Here is a 14,407-nt window from a genome sequence, read left to right as displayed (position 1 = left end):
TTCAACACACGTTTTATTTTGAAATCATACTACTGGAAGAAGTAGAAGTACCCAGGTAGCCTAGTTGAAACTACTTAACTTCACGCGAAAGCAGCTGTTTATAGACGGATTTCCGCGCGACGTCATCACAGAGCAGAATGCGCAATCTGCGCATGCTCGGGGGAAACGAATTGTTGCGCCGTTCACTCTGTTGTTATGTTCGGGAGTTAGATAGCCATAATTCTGCTATTATAGGCATAATAGGCATAATGCTGCTATTATATACAAACAGATCCAACTTCCAACAAATCATTTTTATTGAGTAAACAAGGTATTACAAACTGCATAATTTAATCTACTTTCATGAAACCCGGTGAAGATCATTTCTTTTATGAATGGACATTTGACCGGAGCTGCTGCGGGTAATGGCGCCCTCTATAGGCTTCCCCCTCCTCTGCGCGGTCATATCCTCTCATGTTTACTAACAGGAAACCTGTCTATGCGGAACGGGGGGGAGAAAAAAAAAAGAAGTCAGGGGAAATCACGGATCTGTGAGAGTGTCCCGTCGTACGCACAAATTAATGAATGGTTGTGACGCCCTGTATGTTAATCTGACGTTAGTAGATTATGTTTTATTCTTGAACATGGCCATGGGTCTGTGGCAGGTTATTTAATATGGGATTTTCATAGCTGCCTTTTTCTTAACGGAACGGCGTTCCGGGACCGAATCTTTTACCGGAACGCCGTTCCGGACGGTGCCGGCCCACTTTCACCCCTGTCTGTACAGGGGAGGATGAAAAAACAAATTAATACATTCATATAAGTATCTTTATTCTAAGGTAATTCTACATGTTTCGGTAGTGACAAATTTTGGGAGAAGAAAGATATTCCAAAAGATTATGAACATACAATATGATAATTGACTGTACTTTTACTAAATATGTGTCCCTTAGATCTGGTGCAACATGAATATGGTCAAAGTTTTTCCAAAATAGAATAAAAATTTCACACAATTTCCAACCTCTGCAGTTCGTTGGAGCGACCTGTTTCGTATGGTGACCGCCACACGCGCTGTGATTGGCCAGTGCCCAATCCCCCCGGAAATGGGGGGAACGGGCACTGGCCAATCACAGCGCGTCTTTTCCAGGAATTTAGTTGTCCCGCCCCCACCTGCCTCTCATTTGCCTACTGAACGCCCCCTTCTGTGACGCACGCGGAAATTTCCAGCAGACCCCCAAGGAAGCGCGCCCGCCATACAGACGCTTCAGAGCCAGAGGAGGCGTCTACCTTTATATGTCTATGGGGTCTGCCTATATGGTCAGTTAGAACTATGATTCCCACAATTCAGTTTGGGAGAAATGCTGCGTGGTCCACCAAGCGCTGTGGATATTTTAAAAGACAACGATTATTTAAGAAAATCTATTAGAAATTATTCACGTTTATTCAGTGTGATTTAAAAATATGTTTTTAATAAAAAGACAATACAATACGATTATCCAATTAATAGAAAAAGTAATCAATAGAATAATCGCTAAGAAAATAATCAATAGTGACTATGACAGGTTAATAAATGAAGACATTTTATTGTATTTAATCCAATGTAATTTAGGCGCGCGCGCGCGCACACACACACACACACACACACACACACACACACACACACACACAGTGTGCTATTCCTCAAAGCACATGGGCAGGTTGATGAAGGTGAACACGTTGTACTCTATGAGCACAGACAAGGTGAGGAAGAAGACGTAGAGCAGCAGCACACACACTCCCAGACGCACGTCTAGACGCCAGCCGTTGGCATGGATACCAAGTACCTGTGGAAGGGAGACACATTTGATCTTTTGATGGATTGAATCACTTTATTAGTCAGAAAGGTAAACGGCTCGAGGTACAGTAAGACATTAAGCCTAAAAGGATAACACAAAAAAAGTCCTGCATGGGGACTTGTTTCCATTGTGGTCCTATGAATTCAATTCATCAACATAACACAATAATACATGTCATCAACAAACAAAACACTATTATGTACAAAGGAGGAAAAGGACAAAACGGCCTCAGTGAATGACACCTCCTTCCGATGGGAATTTACATTTACCTCCCCTTGTGGGTCTCCTGATAGATGTATTTTCAGGCAGTGATACACATCCTGTTGAATGAGAATTTTCCCACGTTTGTTCTAAATGTGGGTGGTACCAGATCATGGTGGCTCCCTCTAGTGGTTGTGGCTGTCACTCACTTTGGAGAAGTACGTTCGACAGTTCTGAGGGTATTGAGGGCACCGTCCCTTTGAGTACAATAAATGCCTGCACCAATCCCCTATCTCCTATCTCCGTATATTTCAACAAAAAGTAGCAAAAAGTAGCCAACCTACTGAGTACAAGCTCACAACAGTGAGCTTTTTTGTTGTTGCTATCTTTGAAAAGATTACTTTAAGTGAAAGTGGTTAAGAGTGTCGGTTTAGTAGGTTTGTCAGACACACGCTCACAGCAGAAACTCACAGTGAGTGCCATAGATCCAAGCAGAAGAGCAACAGAGTAGATGATACCTCTACTGTTGATTAGAACCTGAGAGAGAAAGAGAGAGAGAGATAGAGAGACAGAGAGAGAGAGTGTTAAATAAAATCCTTTTTCTAAAAAAATATATACCTATTATTTTTCAAGCTTTTTTTTTTTTTACATAGTGGTATTTATTTGAACAGTTTGGTTGCTACTATATATGTCTATGAAATTAATTCAAGGACCCCAACGGAAACAAGTCCGCAAGGACTTTTTTGGTCGGACCTTTTAGACAAAAGTATTATAAATGAAACTGTGTTGTTTTACATCCTTTTGCCTAATAATACAAATTAAAAAAATCAATCAATCAATCAATTTCAATCAATCAATCAAATGCACTCCATTGATGTTTCCACTCCTGTCGGGTGGAAACCTTATATTGTCCAAAACTGTTACTTTTCAGGATCCAAATTCAAAAGTAGAAAAAGTAGCAGATCTACAAGCTCAAAAACGCATTGTCACGTTTCAAGCTTGTAGATCTGCAACTTTTGATGCTTTTGTGTGATGCTTTTGTGTGATCAAGTAGGGAGTTGGAAAAAACGCAAAAACAATACCTGTGTATTAAACATGTGTCAAACGTGTCAAACATGGCAGAATCTGCTTTGTTTGCATTTGCTTGTACAGTACTGTATGTGTTAAAACATGAACTTTGAAAACTGTTTCACCATGTCAATGAGAAGAAAGCTTTTTTTTGGGAATATGACAGTGTTGCCAGATGTACGATAATTATCGTATTTTTACGATCATTTTACCCTCTGTACGATGTATGAAAATGTCGCCTTATCACAAAAAAAGTGTGTGAATAACTAAATCCCCTGGCTGCTTGACTCTGGATCCGGTTTGGCTTTTCAAAATAAGAAATCAGGAAATCTGAACTCTGAACCTGTACTGTACTTGGAGGCATTAAAAACACCGGTTGTGTCTTTTCCAGTGCAGTTTCTGGCTTTTATTAAATAAAAGCCAGAAACTGCACTGGAAAAGATACGACCCGGTGTCTTGTGTAAGGTCCAGGACGTTGGCTGCTTCCACGCAAGCATATCTGATAGGTTTTTGTCACGTTGGAGTCTCAAAACAAGGTTGTATCTTACACTAAATGCGCATCTTTTTTGTTAAGTTACATATTTACACTGTGATTTCTCTTTTTTCAAATACGATAATTTTAAGCCTTCTGATACGATAATTCAACATTTCCCATGTGGCAACACTGAACGCAGAGAACAGAGGGATAAAAAGAGAGACCTGTGAACCCCAACGCACTGCCAGAGTCTGAATGCTCCAGGGAAGTCCAAGGCCCACCAAGATATCAAACACGTTGCTGCCTATGGAGTTGGACACGGCCATGTCGCCCAGGCCTATAGATACATACAGGGAGAAGAGCAGCAGTGTCAGTACTTTTACTTCTACTCCATTACATCTCAGAGGCAAATATTGTACGTTTTGCTCCACTACAATTATTTTAAAATTTCAGTTACTAGTTACTTTTGATTATTATTACAAAACATACAATAACCACTTCAGCCCTACATTTTGAAAATAGCAGATCTACAAGCTCACAATGCGTCGCGATGCAACGTATTGTGAGCTCGTACATCTGTTATTTTCCAAAATATTTGTATACATTTTATACATTTGAAAAACTTGTGAAATGGGACATTCTGCATAATGAGTACTTTCTACTTTTGGTATTTTACACGAAGTGAAGTGTTGCGAGCTTGTATATCTGTCATTTTTTGGATAACCAACGCATAAATGGATGATGTGGTTGTAATGATGCTGTATTAACACGTTTTGCTGGGGACCCCTCAGTCCCCGGACCCCACTTTGATAACCAATGCTGTACGGACACAAGAGAGAGCACACACCACGGTATTACAAAACTGAATACACATTATAAAACACTAAAAAACACAGCCATGTCCCCCCAGGCCTATAGACACAGAGAGATGTTGTGTAATTGTCTTCTGTTGCACTGTTGTTTTGCAACCAAGTTAAAATAGGGCTCAAGTGGTTAATGTATGTTTTATATTAACAATCGCAATCTGCAAAGTAACTCAAGTTTTTTAAATAATTGTAGGAAAGTAAAATGTACAATATTTGAGTTGTAGTGGAGTAGAAGTAAAACGTATTGAAACATGGAAATACGTAAAGGGATAGTTCACCCAACAAAAGAAATTCTATGGATTAGTCACCCCATGGACACATGAATTCATGGATATTTTTTTGTTTTTGTTGCATTCCTAAGCAGTAGGAGACACAAAAGGAGACTCTTTGTGTCTCCTACCGGAACCGCTGCTGGTCATCAAATTATTGTCTTAGGAATGCGACAAAAACAAAAAAATATCCATGAATTCAAGTCTCCATGGGGTAGCCTCGGAAACCCATGCCTTTTTTTTTTGTTTCAAAAGAAAAGCATGGGGTGACTAATCGATAAGAAAAAAAAGTCATTTTGGGGGTGAACTATGCCTTTAAAGCAAACTATCTAAAAATGGTACAGTACAGTATGCTATGTTCAGAGGATAACGCACACTAGGCCTACTACTGATGAGCTCAACAGGTCCATCTTTACTGAGCGCCAAAAAACACATTATGCCGGCAAGCCGGTTGTCAACATACAGTAGCCTACTCACTTATGTACGTCCACATGCATAGCCGTACTTGCCATCATAAAAACATCACCAGTGTTGTAAACATTGCACACCACAGACCAGAGCCAACAGTACACCCACACACGCATCACAGTACTTGAGTAAATGTATTCAGTGATAGTTTCAACTACGTTTGAGGATGTGTATAATGTACATGTTTTACCTTGTCTGGCCACCAGGAGGCTGGAAATGCAGTCGGGCACACTGGTACCGGCTGCCAGGAAGGTTATTCCCATTATTACGTCTGGAATGCCCAGCGTATAGCCTATTATGGTCACCTTAACACACACACAAACACACACACATGATAGGTCACATTGATATCGAGTGACGCCGACTACAGTTGGCAAATTATTTATTATACAGTATATTGGCTCACATTTGTTCATGTTCTTTTCTTATTTTCAGCTTTTGTTTATATAAAAAAATTATCGAGAACTTTAAATAAGAATTCAAGTAAACTTATGGAATGTTTTAAATGTAACCAATGTTTCAAAATTGTCATCTTTAAACTGTGTAAAATGTCCATTGAAACAGATGAATCAGACTACCACTGATGCAAGTATAAATCACTTTTCTACCAGGTTTTGATTTAAAACATGTGGGAAACTATTTACGTGTCACAGAACAACATTCACAATTTCAGACCACTGAACCACACTCAATGAATGTATTACACAGGATTCGTCACATTGGTGCGGATGATGCAGACTACAGTTGGCAAATGATTTATACAGCCTATATCGGCTCACATTTGTTCATGTGCAAACTATGTGATTTAGAGGGCACTTTGTCCCTACAGCATTGGTTCTCAAAGTGGGGTCCGGGGACCCCCAGGGGTACTTGAGGGGATACCAGGGGGTCCCCAGCTAAATGATTTATAGGACCCAAATGGACCCTTATGGGTCTGTAACTCTGAGACTGAGAGTGTACAAATGGAACCAAATGGACCCTAACAGGTCCATTTGGTTCCATTTGTACACTCTCAGAGTTAAGATAACATTGATTTTACAATATGAATTGGGGTCCCAGAGATAGAAATTCCATTAAATGGGGGTCCGTAGCCCTAATGCATGTCAAACTGGGGCTCCTTAAAATGTATCTTTTCAAATGGGGGTCCGCGGGCTAATAAGTGTCCATTTGGGGGTCCTTGACATGAAGAAGTTTGAGAACCACTGCCCTACAGTACAATACAGTGTGTGTATAATGGTTGTGTATGGTAGTCAATAATAACAAGAGCTATCGCCTTTTATGTCTCGCTTCTCACTTCCAATGAGAACAAACAAACTTGATGCACGTCGTCAGTTTGACACTTTGTATCTGCCAGAGCAGTGGTTTTCAACCAGTGGTCTGGGGACCACCAGTGGTCCTTGAGGGAGTACCAGCGGGTCCCCAGCAAAATTAGTTAATAGCGTCACAATCATTTTTAACCACTTAGCTTTGGCTATTCAAAAATAGCAGATCTGCTATTTTTGAAAAACCTTGAAAAAGTGTGCATATCTTTGAATATTTATATTTTTTAAAGCGAAAATTAACTGATATCTTTGCTTCTGGGGGTCCCTGGCACAAAACATTTTCAAATGGGGGTCCACGGCCAAATGTATATCAATTTAGGGGTCCTTGGCATGAAAAAGGTTGAAAACCACTGTGCCAGAGTATTTCGTTTGTAAAAAAGCAGCACGCATGCACACACACACACACAGCCTACCATCCAAACCATGACGTATGAGAAGGCACCTATCCAGAGGGTGGCGCCTAGGAAGGTAAGCAGGTAGTACTTCTCCCACTGTGGTTGGCTGCAGTCTGGGACGCTGATGTAGAGAAGGAAGAGGATTGGCCAAGAGATCGCCCACTTTAATTTGTCCAAAGAACTTCCTGCACGAGACAAAAACAAAAAAAAAAGTTAAATGAAATTCAATCAACTTAAAGGGATAGTTCACCCAAAAAATATTTTTTTTTTCTATCGATTAGTCACCCCATGGAGACTTGAATTCATGGAGATGTTTTTGTTTTTGTCGCATTCCTAAGCCAATAATTTGATGACCGGCGAAGTCTCCGGTAGAAGTAGTCTCCTACTGAGTCTCCTACTGACCAATGACTCGGTCATCAAATTATTGACTTAATTAGGAATAAGACAAAAAAATCACACCCTGTGTGAAGGAAGCGGTGCCTTTGGGGCGGGGCCTCCTGGTGGCGCTATAATAGGGCGGGGCGGGGCTTCAGCAATTAATGCTCGTCCCTATTGGTGGTGTAAGTCCACATACCAAATTTGGACTTGGTGGCATGCTGCAAACTGGAGTTATAGCTGTTTAAAGCCAGTGGCCTCCTGGTGGCGCTATAATAGGGCGGGGCGGGGCTTCAGCAGTCAATGCTCGTCCCTATTGGTGGTCTAAGTCCACATACCAAATTTGGACTAGCTGGCATGCTGCGAACTGGAGTTATAGCTGTTTAAAGCCCGTGCTCAAACGGACAAACGGACAAACAGACAAACGGACAAACGGACAAACGGACATACGGACGGACAAAGTCAAGTGTGGAGCGGTTGGCACCGCTAAAAAAAATAATAATAATCTCCATGAATTCAAGGCTTCATGCATGGGGTGGATGTGTAATTGATAGAAAATAAGACATTTCTTTGGGTGATCTACTCCTTTAATGGGTTAAAACCTGGTTGGAAGCAGTGTTAATTTTGGCGACTAAAACTAAGACTAAAATACTAAGGTTTTTGATATTTAGTCGACTAAGACTAAACAATTTTCAGAAGACTAAAATAGGACTAAAACTACATGGTGTGTTATTCAAAAGACTAAATCAAAATTTGCTGTCCAAATTAACACTGGTTGGACGGGATCATTGGTATCACTGCGAGGCAGAGAGAGCTACAGGAGAACGTGCAGAACATTACCATGTAGAGAGATGTTCTCTGTCGCCTCTCTCTCTGTCACTGTGGTCATAGCCATGCTGTTAGAATCCTTTGTCAACCTCTGTACACACACACACACACACACACACACACACACACACACACACACACACACACACACACACACACACACACACACACACACACACACACACACACACACACACACACACACACACACACACACACACACACACACACAGTGGTGGAAAGTAACCAAGTACATTTACTCAAGTACTGCACTTAACCCATTGAGACCTGAAGCCGATTCTACATGTCTCCTAAATCTCAACAGTATTCTGAAAAACGTATGTTTCTATATCAGTGGTGCTCAATCTTTTTCATGTCAAGGACCCCCAAAATGATATGTATTTGGCCGCGGACCCCCATCAAAATATTTTGTTCCAGGGACCCCCCCAGAAGCAATGATTTGAGTTAAAAATGTTCGCTTTAAAAATATATATATTCAAAGATTTGCACACATTTTCATGCTTTTTCAAAAATAGCAGATCTACATTTTGATACCAATACTTTTGTACTTTTACTCAAGTATTTTTTTAATTCCAGACTTTTACTTGTAACAGAGTATTTCTACATTGCAGTATTGATACTTTTACTTCAGTAAGAAATGTGAGTACTTTTTCCACCACTGCACACACAATCATACAGTGTGTGTGTGTGTGTGTGTGTGTGTGTGTGTGTGTGTGTGTGTGTGTGTGTGTGTGTGTGTGTGTGTGTGTGTGTACGCGCGCGTGCACGCACGCACACACACGCAAGCACTCGTATACAAAGATAGAGGTTAGTAAATTAAAAAGCCAATGGGCCCGATTCACTAAGCTGTTAATCACTACGCCCATATTTTGAACGTAAGGGAATGTACGCAACTTCCCACGTTAGCAGTCTGATCCATTCATCTTTTTTGTCTCCGCCAGGCCGAAGGCATGGCGAGAGAGTATGTTTTACCCTCCGTCCGTCCGTGTGCGTGTCCGTGTGTGTGTGTGTCCTGTCTGTGTGTTAGCAGCTAATCTCTGGCATATATATATATATATATACATATATATATATATATATATATATATATATATATATATATATATATATATATATATATATATATATACATACAACCACACATACATATATATATATATATATATATATATATATATATATATATATATATATATATATATATATATATATATATATATATATGTATATATATATATATATATATATATATATATATATATATATATATATATATATATATATATATGTATATATATATATATATATATATACATACAACCACACATACATATATATATATATATATATATATATATATATATATATATATATATATATATATATATATATATATATATATATATATATATATATATATATATATACATACAACCACACATACATACATACATATATATATATATATATATATATATATATATATATACATATACACACACATACATACATATATATATATACACACACATACATACACACACACACACACACACACACACATATATATATACACACACATATATATACATACATATACATATATATACATCATACACGCACCTGGTGTATGATTAAGCGGCTGGCCATACACAGGCGTGTCTTTGGACTAAAGTGATTGGTTATCATCAGCCTTAGCCCCGCCTCTGGGAAGCTGTACCGGAGGGGAACACTGTCAATCAGCTCGTCTGCAGGCACACTTGAACCAGTGTAGGGTTGGCTGGCCGTCCCTAACCACACACACACACACACACACAAACACACGCACAAACACACACACACACGCACGCACGCATGCGCGAGCACACGCACACAGTGACAATAACGGGAAATGCACAGTTAATTACCTACAAGGCCAGGTCCTCTCTTGCTCCGTCTTATATATGGTCTCTGTCGGGTGGAAACCTCAAAATGTCCAAAACTGTTACTTTTCAGGATTCATATTCAAAAACAGCAAAAGGTGCAGATCTACAAACTCAGAACGCATCGCTTCGCTCCCACGTTCCGAGCTTGTGGATCTGCTATTTTCGATGCTTTTGTGTGACGTTTGTACTAGTAGTATGATCAAGTACGCCATTAACCTGAAGCCGATTCAACACATTTTCTTCTAAATCCAAACAGTTTAAAAAAATATCAGTGGTTCTCAAACCTTTTCGTAATAGTCAAGAACCCCCAAAATTATATGTATTTGGCCGTGGACCCCGCCCCATCTTAAAATATTTTGTTCCAGGGACCCCCCAGAAGCAAAGATTGGAGTTAAACATTTTTGCTTTAAAATAATACATATATTCAAAGAAAGAATATGAAAGAAAAATCGAAAATAGCAGATCTACAAGCTCTGCAATTTTTGACTAGCCAAAGTGTAAAATAATGCTTTTTAGCTCAAATCAAAAAATGACACAGATGCGTCCCTCCCTGGTCTTAAATGGGTTAATTTACGATAAAACTAAAAAAGTTAAAATATGGAGATGCGAGGTTTCTGCCCGACAGCAACGATGTCTGACCTGAGATCCTCAGGCTAAACACTGCTGGTCATTCCAAAGTGTCAGTTAAATGCAATTAACTTCCAGGAAGGAAAAAAACAGCATAACTACAGAGGAGCAAAGTCACAGACAGTTCTATATAGTGGCCAGAAGAGGGCAGCAGCACACCATGGCTTGGTGAAGAGAACTGCAGTGGTTCTCAAAATACAAGTAAAAGTCTGTAATTCAAAATGTACTCGCGTAAAAGTACAAAAGTATTAGTATAAAAATGTACTTAAAATACCAAAAGTAAAAGTACTCATTATTAAGAATGTCCCTTTTCACAAGTTTTCAAATGCATAAATTGTATACAAATCTTTTGAACATAGCAGATCTACAAGCTCACAATGCGTCACATCGCGACGCATTGTGAGCTTGTAGATCGGCTATTTTCAAATGGCCTAAATGTAAATATAGGGCTGAAGTGGTTAAAGTATGTGTTGTAATAATAATCCAAATCTAGTAAGTAACTAGTAACTCAAATTGTCAAATAATTGTAGTTGGGTAAAAAATATTTAATATTTAATATTTGCCTCTGAGATGTAGTGGAGTAGAAGTAAAAGTACTGAAAATGTTACATACTCAAGTAAAAAAATGTACTTAAGTAATGCTCAATCAACAACGTGGACACTGTTCAAAGTATTAGGGCGATAGAAAAGAGTTCAATGGAGAAGTGGTGAACTGTTATATTCGGTTCTTCAAGATATGTATAGCAGAAATCATAACACATTATAAAGCATGTCATAATGACTTATTAAGGTCAAGTATCATAATAAGGGCTTGTTATTGAATTTGGCATTTCCAAAGCAATACACTATATTGTCAAATCTGCATATGTATGCATAATTTGTTGTTTTGACAATCAAACTGAAAGATAACTGTATAATCCACTTGGTAGAAATAGTTTGTTCAGCAGTAGAGCGAAGGTTAATTCAGGTTAATTAACAAAAGTTTATTTTGCTGTCATGGCAACTTTACCTTACTGTTTCTCAACGTAGGGTCCGGGACCACTAGGGGTCCAAATTGACCCTTACAGGGCCTGTAACTCTGAGAGTGTACAAATGGAACAAACTGGACCCTTAAGGCGGTTACACACCGGCGAATATGCGAATATACGCAAAATTCTGACTCATTCCGAATAATTAAGAGGCGCTTTTTCGCTTCACTTTTTCGCTCCATGTAAGCTTGCATTGACTTTATAAGGTTTTTAAAAAAAACGTATTATTCGTATGAAAGAAATCGCCCCGGTGTGTAAGGACCTTTACAGGTCTGTAACTCTGAGAGTGTACAAATAGAACCAAATGGACCCTTACAGGTCTGTAACTCTGAGAGTGCACAAATAGAACCAAATGGACCCTTACAGGTCTGTAACTCTGAGAGTGTACAAATGGAACCAAATGGACCCTTATGGGTCCATTTGATTCCATTTGTACACTCTCAGAGAGATTTCGGTGTAGATTGGGAGAACCAGAGAGAGGCAAATAGATGGGGTTCCATCCGTGGTCTATAATGCATCCTTGAAATGAAATGAATCACTGACTGACTTACCTGGTGGTAGGAGGGGTTTGCTGGGGTCATCGCCCTGGTAACAGTCTCCATAGCGATCATCGTTGCCCTCCTCCAGTGGGTTGAAGGCAGCGTTGCCATTGGCTATCATTGTCTCTTTCCTCTGTCCTCCTGATAGGTGGAGCTGTATGCTGCTGTTAAATCTGACACACACACACACACACACACACACACACACACACACACACACACACACACACACACACACACACACACACACACGGTTGGTAAAGCAACACAAATATGCATGCACACGAAGATAAAAAGACATAGAATCTAGGTTCCTTGCTTTCCAATCTAGGGATGCAATAGTTAATACAATTAATTGATAGAATCACTTAGTTATATACATACACACCGGGGACCCCCAGGGGTACTTGAGGGGGTTCCAGGGGGTCCCCAGCTAAATGATGGATAGGAACCAAATTAAATTAACATTGATTTTACAATATAATTGGGGTCCCAGGGATAGAAATGCCATTAAATGGGGGTCCGTAGGCTAATGCATGTCAAACTGGGGGTCCTTGAAATTATTATTTTTTTACGGCTAGAGCCGTAAAAATCTTCTCTTATGCGGGTCCCTAGCTTATCTTTTCAAATGGGGGTCCGCGGGCTAATAAGTGTCAATTTGGGGGTCCTTGACATGAAAACGTTTGAGAACCACTGGTCTAGGACTCTGCAAAAGACATTTTGTAGGACGTGGTCATTATTGAAAATCGACGCGTATTGCGATGTATCGTGATACGTATATATATATCGTGAGGTTGTAGGCAATACCCAGAAACCTCTTATCTCCATTTTCTAACTTTTTGTGTCTTTTCGTAAATTAACACCCTACTTGATCACACTACAGCGTCTCACTAAAAGCATGTACAAGCTTGTAAATCTGCTGCTTTTTATGCTTTTGAATTTTAATCCGGAAGAGTAACGCTTTTGGACATAATGAGGTTTCCAGCGGACAGAGACGACATAGACTTTGTGAAGAAGTCACAGTATGAGCCATCAACACGTTGTATTGTATTGTTCCGCTGTATTATGGAACACAAAGTAACACCCTGCTTCCTTAATCCATTATGACCGGGAATTTAAGATTTATTTCTGCTATTCAAAAATAGCAGATCTACAAGCTCATAGCGCGGCACCGAGTGCCGCGCTACGAGCTTGTAGATCTGCTATTTTTTTTGAAAAATTGTGAACATTACATTTTGTGCAAATCATTGAATATATATATTTTTAAAAGCGAACATTTGTAGCACAAATCTTTGCTTCTGGGGGGTCCCTGGAAAAAATGTTTTATGATGGGGGTGCAAATACATACAATTTTGGGGGTCCTTGACATAATAAAGTTTGAGAACCACTGATTATAGCAACATAAGGTTTTTCAAAAAACTATTAGGATTTAGAAGGTATTTGTAGAATCCCCCAGAAGCAAAGATTTGAGTTACAAAATGTTCGCGTTAAAAATAGATATATATTCAAAGGTTTGCACACATTTTCATGAATTGTCAAAAAATAGCAGATCTACAAGCACAGATAGCCAAAGAAATGTGGTTGCGTTCCCGGTCTTAATGGATTAATTAGTTGACTCACTGGGGGTTCCATAAGTACTGTATCATCTAGAAACCTAGACACTTTATTCAAGCTTAAAAAAAAACGCTTTCTTTGAGAATCGTGGGCTTCTATACAATTTGTTTCTATACTGTTTCTATACATTTAACTTTGACCTCTTTATTGATAATAAAATAAATTATAAAACGCACACATGAAATGTATTAAAATCTTTTATACTTCATATTTAAAAGTAAAGAAATCTATTTCACATGGAGCATCCTGGGTCAGATGTCCAGACAAGAGATGAAGCCCACAATAAGTTTGACCAGGAATACTACCTGTCTAGTTTGTTCTTAAACAAAATGTCTCAGTTTGTGTGCATTTGTGCGTGCCTGTGTGCGTGCATGCGCGTGTGAGCGTGTGTGTGTGTGTGTGTGTGTGCGCTTGTGTGTGTGTCTCACGTCTCACTTCATAATTAGGATATATCCAGCATACATCAGCACCAGCAGCAGACTCTCCCACCTGGATGACAAAAACATAAATTCTTGGTGTTAGCGCGCCGTCTCCCAGCGCTGCTGTGTCCTACTTCTGTCACAGTGAGGGGCT

The 14,407-nt window shown here is 39.3% G+C and overlaps 1 protein-coding gene across 2 annotated transcripts in view; it reads right to left on the bottom strand.

Annotated features, from left to right (window-relative positions):
* Positions 1 to 1,549: 1,549 nt before the first annotated feature.
* Positions 1,550 to 14,407, bottom strand: part of slc24a4a (solute carrier family 24 member 4a) — a 39,676-nt gene continuing 26,818 nt past the window's right edge. For both annotated transcript variants that reach the window (XM_084045812.1, XM_084045811.1), the window contains exons 9-17: positions 14,270 to 14,323; positions 12,233 to 12,393; positions 9,726 to 9,892; positions 8,094 to 8,172; positions 6,897 to 7,063; positions 5,352 to 5,466; positions 3,783 to 3,895; positions 2,487 to 2,552; positions 1,550 to 1,802 (exon numbers count right to left, since the gene is read on the bottom strand). In XM_084045812.1, coding sequence (XP_083901938.1) covers positions 1,653 to 1,802; positions 2,487 to 2,552; positions 3,783 to 3,895; positions 5,352 to 5,466; positions 6,897 to 7,063; positions 8,094 to 8,172; positions 9,726 to 9,892; positions 12,233 to 12,393; positions 14,270 to 14,323 — 1,072 coding nt within the window. In that variant the 3' untranslated portion in view covers positions 1,550 to 1,652. The remainder of the gene's footprint in view (positions 1,803 to 2,486; positions 2,553 to 3,782; positions 3,896 to 5,351; positions 5,467 to 6,896; positions 7,064 to 8,093; positions 8,173 to 9,725; positions 9,893 to 12,232; positions 12,394 to 14,269; positions 14,324 to 14,407) is intronic.

The sequence above is a fragment of the Gymnoscopelus microlampas genome, assembly GCF_963454915.1.
Source record: "Gymnoscopelus microlampas genome assembly, chromosome: 20".
In the NCBI taxonomy this organism is placed as follows: Eukaryota; Metazoa; Chordata; class Actinopteri; order Myctophiformes; family Myctophidae; genus Gymnoscopelus; species Gymnoscopelus microlampas.
Note: the sequence above shows the minus strand (reverse complement) of the source record. Positions and strands in the feature narration are given on the sequence as shown.